We start from the raw sequence: 12654 nt of genomic DNA, 5'->3' as shown, positions 1-12654 counted from the left end.
AGTTTTGTTTTCTATTCTAAATCCATCACATCTTTCTGCTGCCACACTGTATAATGTTCATCAAATGTAGCCTAGGATCAATTGATGCACAATGGCGCTGGAAACTGTATAGATCAGCACGGAGGCAACATACAGATGAGCAAATGAAAAAAACACAATGAGATCGCAGTGAGTGTGGGTCACTGAGGAGTGAGGGCCCGTTCACCTGAATGAGGGCGCACTATAATGTATTGGAGAGGCTATCACATTAACCTGCCAAGGCCTCTTTAAATGGGGTCCGAGGCTTAAACTGATTTATCTATTGGCTCCTTCAGGGGCACTTTAGAGTGTTCAGCTCAGCCTGCTGTGCCATCAATCTCCCCCTGCTCAATGGCTATCATTACTCTTTATACTGGACCCTTGGAGAGGAAAAAGGAGGACAGACACACGAATACACTATTGATCAGATTTTGCATAAAGTGTGCCCTCGTTGTGCAGCCTTACCGTCTCACGGTCTCAAAGTTTAGACTGCACTTCCTACAACACTCAAATTTCTACATTGTTCCATAAACTTCTCAATTACATTACAGCTTGGTGCGATCACCTCCCTGCGAGTGTAAAAGACGCCCTAATAGCCGGAACTGCATTACCGGATCCTCCACCCTCTCTTCTCACCAACACTCGACACAAAGAAGTTCTATCCAAGAAATGAATGCATAATTAGTTTACAGCATCTGAAAAATACAGACAATATCACATTCAGGGGATGAACGGTTTCATTTGCTGGGGAGGGGTTTGATGAAACAGATTCAGAATAGAAAAAGACTGTCAGGCAAGCTTTGCACCGCATATGATCAGAGATAACATTTAGACGAAGAACAAAGACTGCAAATATGCATGAGAGTGGGGGTCTACTGAAGAGTTACAGAAACAAAGAGTTCTGAAGTGAAAAAAAAGAAGAAAGAGAACACTCAGATTTGAGAAGTGTGGCATAAAGCAGTCGAACTGCATGAATACTAATCACAGGAATGTGAGATTTAAAGGAATTTTCCATGAACCGTGGCTGAATCAGGTGTTAACTTATCTATTGAGAACAATTCTTACAGCTTTTTTTAGACACATGATAGTTCATGAAATCATAAAGGCCATATAACAACCTGCATTATATTCATATTTTTGTGCAGATTCTTCTTTTTAAGGTTTAAAAAGATTTGCAAATAATGTGTTCAAATAATACAAAAAAAAAAGAATATTTAAGATAGAAATTTAGGTACACTATCTACATAAAATAGTTTTTATCACTTCATATAATTTATTATTAAAGTAAAACTTCTATTTAATTTATTCTTACTTCATTCTATTGTTGCCTCCATTAGAAATATATGGTTATTTTTGAACACTAATCTGAATGAATAACATTAAAAGGCAATGAAGACACGGGGCAGAAAATTCAGCTTTGCTCACCTCTTCTAAGTTGGTGACCATCACGATTGGGACAGCTCCCTCCTGGTCATGCTGATCTGGTGTTTGTCTCTCTTGGTTTTCTATGTTCTCTAAGTGTGCTTTGTTTTTTGGAGTCTCCTGGTTCCCTTGCTTTTGTTCTGGCACTTGGTCTCTCCCCACAGCCTCCAGATCATTGTGGTCCTGCTTCTGGTTCAGTTCAGCAGAATCAAATCCATCATCCTTTCCTCCAGGTCCCTGCACTTTGTTTTTTCCATCCTCGTCTCCTCCTAAGACTCCAAGATGAAGAGAAGACTCATGTGGGCAGTCCAGTGTTTGTTTTGGGGTCAAGAGCTCAACAACTGGCTGTGCTTTTTGGTCTGTTTAAGCAAATATGTGAGTATACTTATATTTGACATTTTGTTTGTTTATTTAACATATAAATACAATTTAAAATCATTCAGTAACTCACTAACTAATTTCAAACCTTAAAGGTTACTATTTCAAGTTCAGACTGTCCATGCTGGAAGGTTTAACTCACCTGAGAGTAGCTGATGTTCTGAGGTCTCAGTAGGGACTGATACTGACTGGCAGGCTAGACACTCCTGTCAATGGATAAGATAATATGCTGTGAGTAACATTTTCACAGGATATATGTGAGTGTACTGAAACTTTGTGTGTTTAACATATAAATATAGTTAAAATCCACCATTGCCTTATAAACTATTTTAAACCCCTAAGGATATTATGTCAAATTAAAGTTCTGGCCATGCAGCCAAGGGAGACATTTATGTTACCACAACAGCTTCACACTGATATAACCATAAATGCATAATCTCCTCTTACTGAGCCCTAATCTAAAACAGGCTGACAAGCACAAATTCCCTTTAGCCAAGAATAACATTTCACTCAATAGCAGCATGATTACTCTTCATTAGGCAGTAATGGGACAGTTTGACAAGTGGAGCTGCTCCTTTAGTCACCTGCTGATGTGCATGCATGGCCCAGTGGAGATGAGACCTCTCTGTAAGTGGCCATTAACCACAGTTCATCTGTCACACTTCAGTCCAGGCTCAACCTCCGCTGCACTTCATTTGGGCAGTGAAATCCCGCAGGGGCTCATGCCATTTATAGTGCTGGTCATGTTCATTAAGACCATAGCAGCAACAGTGGATATTTCTAATAGTGGGATAGTCACTAGACACTTTAAAACTCATGCTCATAGAAAAAGCAGGTTTTATGTAACAACTGCCAGAAGACTGAAAAAGGAAAAAGGATGGGCACGTCACAAATACTTATTCATTCAGTCAGTCAATCAGTTCCACCACAGAGCAGAAAGCCCTAATTAGAAATCTCTCCAAATGAGTTCCTCTTGGAAGGCAATGAAAACTTGAAACTGGACCTGGAGCGCAAGTCCTGTGGTACATTCAGCTCCCACCAACGAGTCGTCACATTAAAATGTCCCACAGTGCTTTGCTCATGTCACAGCTGTTCTCTCCTCTATTTCCACTGACATGTCATCTCTTTCATTAGAAAAGAATGTCTCGGAGAAACGTCCGTCCATTCAACTTACTCTAAACATCTACGCCTGAAGGGTATTCGTTACACAAGCACTTGTAACAGGAGAGGAATTGTTTTGCTGGCCATAATGACTGTAAGTGTAACTCAAGCTTTTGTAATTAATTAGGAATGCTGTCCGCCTGTGGCCACTGATCACGTCGCCCTCTTTAGGCTATGGCTAATTAGGGTGTGAATGGATGAAAGCATTTCAGGCTTTCTGAATGTTATTTACACAGGAGTCATTTCAGACCTATTTAACTCAATGCTGCTAATGTAATCAATGGCAATGCTCTATGAAAGTTAAAGAAATCTTGGTTATATAAATGAAATGCAATTCAAGTGTGACAAACCAGTGACAGTTCAAACCAGTAGCTTTGGCCAGCACTGATTTTGGCAACAAAGCATATATTAACTTCAACGCATTTAAGGGGGAAGTCCACAGATTTTTCAAAATATCTGCATAATTTAGTCTTTGAGAGGCAAACAGAGTCATTCAGAGTGGTTTAATGAGAAATGGTGCATTATGGGGAAACTTACAGATTCAGATTTTTTAAAGTGGTGGTGACAGGAACCAGGGATGGCAACGTCTACAATGCAAATATAACTGTTTTATTTACCAGTAAATCTACATGTCTCCTGAGGTTTTTATATGTAATGTAAAGGGTAAAATAATTTCTGACTACTTTGCCTTATGATATGCTGCACATACCTCAAATTATACATCTTTTAGGCCAAAAAGTTCTCAAAACTGTTGTAAAACAGTGTCTCAGGCATCAGGCATTAAACTGTTCAGATGTCTGGTTCCAATCATCACCACTGTGAATAGTTCTGACACAGCAAGTTTCTCTAGATTGGACTATTTCACATCAAAAGATTTTGAATGACTTTGTTTACATCCTAATGATTGATTTATTCAGAAATTCTGGAAAAATTCAGTAGAATTCCGCTTTAAACATGACTTCATAACATCGTGAAGTATCTGTAATGGCATGATGTGACGTACACAGGCATTCATAAATGCTTATTTCAAGCTGCCTCTAAACACTAATTGGACTGAGGGTTCAGAAACCTGAAAAAGTGCGACAATTTCCACGCCACAGCTGCTTCAGACACTTTAGTTAATCCATGCTGATTAGTTGAGGCAGCTTTTTAGAGTTCATTTCCATCTAGCGACATGTGATACCAACAACAGTTCAGACTATACTAAGGAGTGCAAAGCCACAAGATCCACCTGGGGTCAAAACACACCACGGGAAAATCACTCTTTGAGCAGAGGGACTTGGTTAGCAGATAACGCTCGGGTTTTTCTTGGCTCTTCATTTCAACTGTCTTAAAGAGGACACAGCTCAGAAGGGTCTCTAGCCAGGAAATACCAAGCAGGATTAAAGAGAGTTGAGCAAATATAAACACACAGGAAGTAAACTGGTTGATGCAAATCTCTGTTCTTTGCCTTCAGTTAATACTCATTTAAGGTGGGGATTCCTTTAAGAAAACAACATAAACCCCATTACCTGTCATTTAAAGAATCCTGTAGATCTGCATCAATCCCAGTTTAACAGTTTAAAAGGAAGCAACAAATGTCCCGGAGGGTATTAGTGATTTACTGACTTATCAGATGTGCCTCAGAACAGCTAACTTAGCTTTAAATGTATAAAAAACACATGTATAAACAAGATAAGTGTGTGCGTCATTTCACTGTGCATAATTACAAATGCATAATATGGAGAATGGAGGTTATGGTGTGTGTTTAATCACAGACGCGCTGTACTTTATGAGCAAAGCAACTTCGCCGAAGCTTCTAATGATGTTACTACAGCCTGCATCATTTCATCCTTGAACTCAAAGCTATGCATCAAAGCATGCTCTGAGCAGAGAAGGACGGGCGTTCTTGAGCGCTGCGCATTTTCCCATTATTCAAGCTTCATTATATTCAATCAATATTCATTTAGCCACTGGGGTTATTGACTCATTCTCAAATAAAAGTATACTCTACAGCAGCTAAGTACATTATGAATCATTTGTCTTGTCACAGAGAGGAGACTACCACTCCAAGGAGTGCTAACAGTTTGATGCCACCCTGCGGTTATGGCTGTAAATTATGTGTTTTATGAGTCTTCAGAAAGATCAATGCTACCTGCGGCCTGTCACTGATAAATCAATCATGGTTAATGTGTTTGGAAACAAGATGTGGTTTTTTGTTTGTTTTGTTTGCTTGTTTTGTTTGGGAGTGGGTTTTCAACAGAAATGATAACAGAATCATAAATCAGGAGTTCTGATTCGTAATCCCACACAAAGTTCTTTGTTTCCTGATAGGGACAACAGATTTTAGGTTCTTTTCAACACAACCATTGTGTGTTATCTTAATAAATATGGGCACTGTTCAGATTTTTAATGCAAGCATGTGCTTTAATGTATTTTTCTGTGTGTGTTTGTTAAAGGGTCCATATCCTACAGTTTTCCCCTGAGGTCCAGTTATGAAGTGTGTGAGTTTATGTGGCAACAACAGCTGTAATTAATGTTACATGAACATTTTCCAAGCTCTTTTTATCCCTTAATTTTGTTACCATGCCTGGTAAGACTGATATATGTAAATAACCTCTATTCTGATTGGGCGCCCTATATTGCATTTCATTTAAGTGGCAGTCTAGACTAAACACTCCTTATAACTTCATAGAATGGGCACAGCTAAACTTCTGTAGGCTGACTTGCTGGATATATGTAAATGCATTGTTTTTTTCTGACAACACAAATGCATTTAATGGGTTGTTTCTGCATCTTAGTTGCTATAAAAGGACTGTGGAGTGAAGGGTACGTTTTGAAACTCTTGCAAAGTTTTCATACTACATCAAAATCTAAAAAAAAAAATTTAAAAAGGGAGGAAAATGTGTTTTTCAATGATTTGGGCCCTTTAAAATAATGACAATACAAAACTTTCTATTATAAAATATTCTAATTAATTAACTATATTATTATTACTATTATAGTAATATTAAAATATTACTTTTCAGTTTTCTGCAGTTTTAACTTACCTCATCCTTGTTACTACAGGGAGGCTCTTGCTGGTCTGAGAGAGTGGCATGTAAAATATGAATGAAATAAAACAAAACAAAGAAAAACATAGCAAAATGAATACACACATAACAAAACCTCCATCTTTATGCATTAATAACAGCTCATATATAACTGGCAAACAAGTATCAAAAGTTAAAGTGAGTTTCCTTTCCAAGGCTGCTATAATTACAGTGACAAGAGCAGCTCTAAGTGATTAAAGCTCACGACATTTGGCTTCCTCCAGTTTACTGTAAGTGTGTCCCCGCTCTCGGTGATACAGCGCGTGACCTTACTCTGCTCTCAGCATGGCTGCTAAGCATTGGCACCTATTCATAGAAGTCACTAATTAGATTAGTTACCGCCGTGCAGCTACATTTAAATAGCTCAGGAGTGCAGGAGGAACCAAAACCCTTCACAGATGGCTACTTACATAACACACTGAAAACTAAACAGAAACAAACACGGACTCTGTTTCACTCTGAAACATACCAATACTCATACCAAAGTACCAGAATTGGGCCTCTGAACAGCCTTTAGCCGCTGTGGGCGTGGAAAGCAGGAGAGCGAGTCACATGGAGCTAACAGCTTAGCCTAGCCGCAGTTACTGAAGTAAAGACAGCACAGCTGAAAATGGAGAAGAGAATGAGCAGCGGTAAGTTGTAGGCCTACCTGTTAGCGCGTGTGTTCCCTGAGTTTCAGCCTCGGTAGCGCTGCACTCCTCCTGAGTCTCTTCTTCCTCCACTCTCCGGCCTCTCTGCTTCTCCTCCTCTTCTGTACAAACCACCTTCAGCTCCTGGCCCGCCATGCTCATCACACACCCTTCAGCTCTCTCCGCGGAGGATCAGCTCTTCTGCGTCCTCTGCTGCTCCAGCCCATCTCCCTAATCACACACACACACACACACACACACACACACACACACGGACTGACACTCACTCTCTGAGCGCAGCCTCCATCAGAGGAGTCAGGGTCGCGCGCACGTGTTTTTAAACTGCCGCATTCTAATTCTAATCAATACATTCTAATGATGTAACATTAGATTCCACAGCGGAGCCGGGAGAGAGTTAACAGAGTGACTGACAGTACATTTAAACTCACCCTGTAATACTAACAACGGCGGTTTTTGGTGGATTGGAAATGCTGGAGCTCAGTTTAACCGTTAAAAACCTAATTTTACTTTAAGGTTTAAACAATAACAACAATAGTTGGTGTTATTATTATTATTATTATTATTATTATTATTATTATTATTACTTGCTTTAAATGAATTAAAATTCATATTAATTTATTTGTTACTGATTGTTAGTATTTTTATCATTCTAACTTGACTACTGGTGATTGTTTGTTTATGGTCCCTAAGTGTGTGTGTGTGTGTGTGTGTGTGTGTGTGACAGAGATGGAGAGAGAGAGAGAGAGAGAGAGAGAGAGAGAGAGAGAGACAGAGTTGCAGCGTATCAGCAAGGAATCTCCTCTCTTCCCTCCTGGACTCTCTCTCTCTCTCTCTCTCTCTCTCTCTCTCTCTCTCCCCACTCTCTCTCTCTCTCTCTCTCCGACTGAAACCGGGATGATGAGTGCAGAGCGACGCGCGGAGCGGACCTGAAGGAAACCCGGAGAGTAGCCGAGACGCTTTCGCGCTCTGACCGCTTTCCGTTCTCCACTCCCGGTTGAAGCGTGCGGAGCTCCGAGCTGAGCGCCGATGTGAGCGCGCTGTGTCCAGGCGGACCTGAGGGAGATCCGCGACTTTTTTCAGCATGGCGTATCCTCAGGGCTTCCTGTACCAGCCCGCCGCGCCCCTGGCCCTCTACTCTTGCCCCCCGCCGTACGGAGCGCGCGCCGAGGAGCTGGGCAGGTCCTCCTCATCTTCTTCATCATCGTCCTCTTCCTCCTCCTCCTCGTGCTCCTCCGGATCTGCCTTCGCTCCGTACGCGGGATCCACAGCCTTCACAAGCCCTGCGCCCTTCAGCTCGCTCCAGTACGGAGCGGAACCGGCGCCGCTGTCCGCCTTCGTGGTGAGTGTTCACAGCTCTCAGTGAACTACAGCGCGCCTGATCACTCGGAGCTCCTCAGCACTGCCTGCTGGAAACAAACACTGTCATGCTTCTTCATTTTCGCTGTTGCTCTGCGCGTTTTAGTGCTTCGGCAACTTCCTGCACTTTTAGCAGAACGATCTTCAGCGCAGAGGCGCGCCAGACGCGCTCAGAGCGAGCAGGACAGCTCAGCTAAAGCGGCGCTCTCAGCGGCTGTTGGAGCACTTGTTTTTGGATGTTTTAAGGGAAAAGTAAAAGTGCTTCTACGTTTCTGTGCTGCTGTATGGAAATGAGCTGCTCGTTTGGCTGCACTGGTGAAACTTCCGTAAAATTTCATTTATTTTACAGGCCTGAGTGAAGAGCAGCTCAGCGCGGTGTCATTTCAAGGCTCTTATTAAATAAGGTGCCATCAGGCTGCACTATAAACACACTAATGTGCAGATAAACACTTTATTAAAGCCGAACACGTGGGAGAAACATTTTAATGATACTAAACTACTGATTACTAAGTTTGAGATTTTTAAAATGGTTTAATGTTGGTCGAATTAAAAAAGAGAGGTATTTGTTGCGTAATCTATTGCACTTCTGTGCAGGCAAGGCCTGAGCTTTATTTATCAAAAAAGAAAGAAAGAAAGAAAGAAAGAGTTTCCTCCATCTGATGCTGTCTGTGTGTGTGTGTGAGGTGACAGAGTTTTGGTTGTTTAGTTGTTGCTGTGCTGGTCTTTGTGCTGAATTCTCTCTGTGTGACCGCAGGGCTCTCCGTATGACCCCGGCCCAGGTGTGGGGGGCTCTGTGGGTTTCCCCCCGTACGGCGGCGCGCTGGGCCCCTTCACGCCACTGGACCCCGCTTACCGCAAAAACGCCACGCGCGACGCCACGGCCACGCTGAAGGCCTGGCTGAGCGAGCACAGGAAGAACCCGTACCCCACCAAGGGCGAGAAGATCATGCTGGCCATCATCACCAAGATGACCCTCACGCAGGTGTCTACCTGGTTCGCCAACGCCAGGAGGAGGCTGAAGAAGGAGAACAAGATGACGTGGATCCCCCGGAACCGGAGCGAGGACGAGGAGGAGGAGGAGAACATCGACCTGGAGAAGCACGAGGAGGACGACGAGCCACTCAAAGCCACTGAGACCAGCAAGGAGTTAGGTGAGAGAACAGGATGGGCATTATTATTATTATTATTATTATTATTATTATTATTATTATGTTTAGATTAATGTAACCATACATCTTTCAGACCACATGCGGTTTAGAAAGGGCATGATTAATACTGTTGTTGCTGTTTCTTTTTCTTCTTTATTGTTATTATTATTATTATTATTTCTACAAATTATCAACTATACACTATTATTATTATTATTGTTGTTATTATTGTTTACTTAGCCTATTCATTTATACCACTTGTTAGTGTTATTATTAGGCACCTAGCATAACAACAACAACAACAACAATAATAATAATAATAATAATAATAATAATAATAATAATAATATTTATGTTATTAATGTTGTCGTTAGTGTTGTTATCTCGTCCTGTACAGTGCACTCATTCCTTTCCTCTCTCTGTCTCTCTCTCTCAGGTGGTCTTCCTATCAGTCCAAGCTCCATCACGTGTGAGAGTCACACTGAAAGACCCTCTGATGAAGCGGACCGTATTCCAGAGCGGGAAAAACGTGCGTCCCCGCTGCCCACCGCCCCCTCCCCTGAGCCTCCGGCTCCAGGACAGCCTCCCGGGCCCGCAGAGCCGGCGCAGCCCCCAAACCCGCCCCCCAAACCCAAACTGTGGTCACTGGCCGAGATGGCCACGTCGGACAAGGGGAACAGCGAGCGCGCGCAGCCTTGCGTCCGCACTCACAGCCCAGCGCCCTTATCGCCCCCCCGCGCGCACCACTGCCCCTTTCCCCGCGTGCAGCACCTGTACTGCGCTCCCGCGGCCTTCTACCCGGCCTTCACGAACTACAGCGCGCTGAGCCACTTGAGCGCGAGCCCCGTGCCCGGCCAGCCCCGCGCCAGCGGACTAAGAGCGGGAGCGGTGCTGAGAGAGAGCGCGCTCAGAGCCCCCACAGCCACGGACACGCGCAGAGAATCTGCCTTCGAGCACAGGATGGGCACGGCGAACGTCAAATAGCCTCAGTCTGCTGCCTCAGCCTCTGTGGCGGGAGAAGCGGGATCCTCTGCGGATCAGACTGCGGTGAAAGGCTTTGAGGAGGGGGGTCAGCAGGAGGGGCTCACTGCAGCCTGCCTGCATGACTGCACATCTGTGTACATGAAGCTTTTTGTATTCAAAAGGGAGTTTTATGAGATTATATGAAGTAAAAATATTGGTTCTTCGCTAATCCGGTCAGTGTAAAAGAGGAGCTGTGCAAGAGGCCAAAGCGAACTAACTGTTCAGATTCCACATTAACGCTGTTTGGGTTTGATTCACTGCTGGATATTCACGTGCTGAATGACTGCCATTCACAGAACTTATGCTTTAGTCTAAGAACATAAAATGTCCCCATCTTACTGTTTTTCTCACAGGACTTATGAACGTCTTTGGGTAAAATCATGAGGTTACATTGGGTCAGATATTGCCTTTTTTAAAGGAATATTCCTGCTTTTTCCTTCCTGTCTCTATTTACAGCAGCTGCCTATCGACTTCTGTTATTAATTATGAATTATGTTTTGAGCCAATGGGTTTTCTTTCTTTTAGTAAGTACAGGGAAATGTATCAAAGTTGTTCTTTATGGCTACAGTCGAGGCAGATAGAGATTAGGTTGAAAAATGGTGGAGTATTCCTTTATTGGCAATACAGTTGTATGCAAAAGTTTGGGCACCCCGATCAAATGACATGTTTTGTTGATTTTCTAAGTGAAACTAAGTGAACACATCCTCTACACAGAACACAATTCTGCACATTTTAATAAAAAAAATACTATTTATTTGCTGAATTTAACACATTGGTGGAGAAAAAACATAAAATGGCATGTGCAAAAGTTATGGCACATTTTGTATTTCATGTTTGTTTGTTTTTTTTTCCGAAATGTTAATGTGCACTTAAGGATTTGCAGAAAATTGCCATATATAATTATGTTTCCTGTAGAGAATATGTTAACCTATTTTCACTTTGAAAATCAACAAAATATTAATTTGACCCAGGGTGTTCAAACTTTTGCAACATACAACTGTACATAGAATTAAAATGGGTTAATTAAATCTTTATTTGCCATTTTACTATTCAATAATAGATCAGAAAGATTTTGTGTGGCCAATAAATTATACAGTTTGTTTTGACCTGACCTGCTGGAGTGCTAACAAACGAAACAATAGTGACTTTGTTGATTCAACAGAAAGAGTTTACCCTGACAGATCCAGAGGGCTTTATGTGGTCTATTTCTTTTCTCATCAGCAACAGAGTTAATTGCCTAGGTGACAAAGTTAAAGTGAAGGAGCACTGGGGCTGTGCGCTTTGGTCTGGTTTACTAAAACTCATTGTGGATGTGGCCTCCAACTTAGCATGCAATTCTGAACCCGGCCTCTTCACTTTTACTGTGTGGATCTTCATTCTGCATTCTACATATTTCAGCATGGTAAGGATTAGGCTATCATCATATTCTTCAAAGACTGCTCTGTATGTTCCTGAATTTGGTTTTAAGTGCAGTATCTGTTCCCTCAAAGAAAGCACCAGATACCTTGAATATTCTGTCCATAATTTCATGGAGAAAGCAGGAGTTTTAATACTTAGAGTGCACATTTATAATGGAGGGATTACAGTACACAGTTAAGTGGACGGGATATTAAATTTATGCTTCATAAAGCATCTTCTTACGAAATGTGTGTTGCCATATTCCATCAATGCAGCAACAGTAAGGGGCTAAAAATGTTCAAAGACCATTTTAAAAGGGATTAAACGTGTAAATTCAAAATTTAGTAAACTCTATGCAAGAAAGATGGGATTAGCTCAGATTCCCTATTAGCACTGGAACCACAGGGTCCAACAGCAACAAACATCAGAGAATCGTCTCAGGCCTCATGGCTTACAGAAGTAATACCGCATTTTCTGTTCACAAAGCCATGAAAAGAAGCAGCAATGACTTAGAAAGAGACATAATCCCTTTGGTAAAATCAAAGTTAGAGTCTGGTGTACACACATGGCGAGGAGCTATTTTTCAGTTCCACGGTTACTAAGGAGTGTAATGGAGGAAGCCCGAGCATATACGCTCATACTGATACTACACGCCAAATCATAACAAACTGCTCCTTTTACTAGCTTACCATTTGTGTCGATCCACTAAAGGTTCTTCTTCCAAAAGATTTTTTTTTTACTTTCAGAGACAGACTCCACTCAGAGTGGGTGCATTTATCAGAAGCTGCAAATGTCAGGAATGAAAACCCCAGCTCTAATAAGAGCACAACAACAAGAGTTTCATAATAAAGAGATGTGATACATTTATATCCACTTATTTAATTATTACCACTCTATTACTGTACATAATTAAGCATGATTCCTTTGATTCAAATACCAAACCAGCATTTTTGCCTATAATTATTGGACAGAACTGCCCCTATCCCTCCTATTATCTCTGGGCTCAATTTGAAGCCATTTATCTCTAAA

At 41.9% G+C, this 12654-nt stretch overlaps 2 protein-coding genes across 2 annotated transcripts in view; one reads left to right on the top strand and one right to left on the bottom strand.

The window, feature by feature from the left end:
• LOC118811292 overlaps window positions 1-6902 on the bottom strand; it is a 31761-nt gene extending 24859 nt beyond the window's left edge. The window contains exons 1-4 of the mRNA XM_036575447.1: window positions 6700-6902; window positions 6009-6043; window positions 1961-2024; window positions 1444-1709 (exon numbers count right to left, since the gene is read on the bottom strand). Coding sequence (XP_036431340.1) covers window positions 1444-1709; window positions 1961-2024; window positions 6009-6043; window positions 6700-6841 — 507 coding nt within the window. The 5' untranslated portion in view covers window positions 6842-6902. The remainder of the gene's footprint in view (window positions 1-1443; window positions 1710-1960; window positions 2025-6008; window positions 6044-6699) is intronic.
• An 879-nt stretch (window positions 6903-7781) lies between these two features.
• Window positions 7782-10188, top strand: irx5b (iroquois homeobox 5b). The gene is made up of 3 exons (XM_036577825.1): window positions 7782-8039; window positions 8811-9207; window positions 9641-10188. Exons 1-3 carry the CDS (start codon window positions 7782-7784, stop codon window positions 10186-10188), a joined length of 1203 nt encoding a protein of 400 aa, XP_036433718.1.
• The last annotated feature ends 2466 nt before the right edge of the window (window positions 10189-12654 follow it).

This window comes from Colossoma macropomum, unplaced genomic scaffold, assembly GCF_904425465.1.
Source record: "Colossoma macropomum unplaced genomic scaffold, Colossoma_macropomum, whole genome shotgun sequence".
NCBI lineage: Eukaryota > Metazoa > Chordata > Actinopteri > Characiformes > Serrasalmidae > Colossoma > Colossoma macropomum.
The sequence above is the reverse complement of the archived record's forward strand: the minus strand, read 5'-3'. Positions and strand labels throughout refer to the sequence as shown.

Coding starts and splice junctions, on each gene's coding strand:
- irx5b (XM_036577825.1), top strand. CDS start 7,782: ATGGCGTATCCTCAGGGCTTCCTGTACCAGCCCGCCGCGCCCCTGGCC. Junction 8,040..8,810: donor CGCCGCTGTCCGCCTTCGTG/GTGAGTGTTCAC, acceptor GTGTGACCGCAG/GGCTCTCCGTATGACCCCGG. Junction 9,208..9,640: donor TGAGACCAGCAAGGAGTTAG/GTGAGAGAACAG, acceptor TCTCTCTCTCAG/GTGGTCTTCCTATCAGTCCA.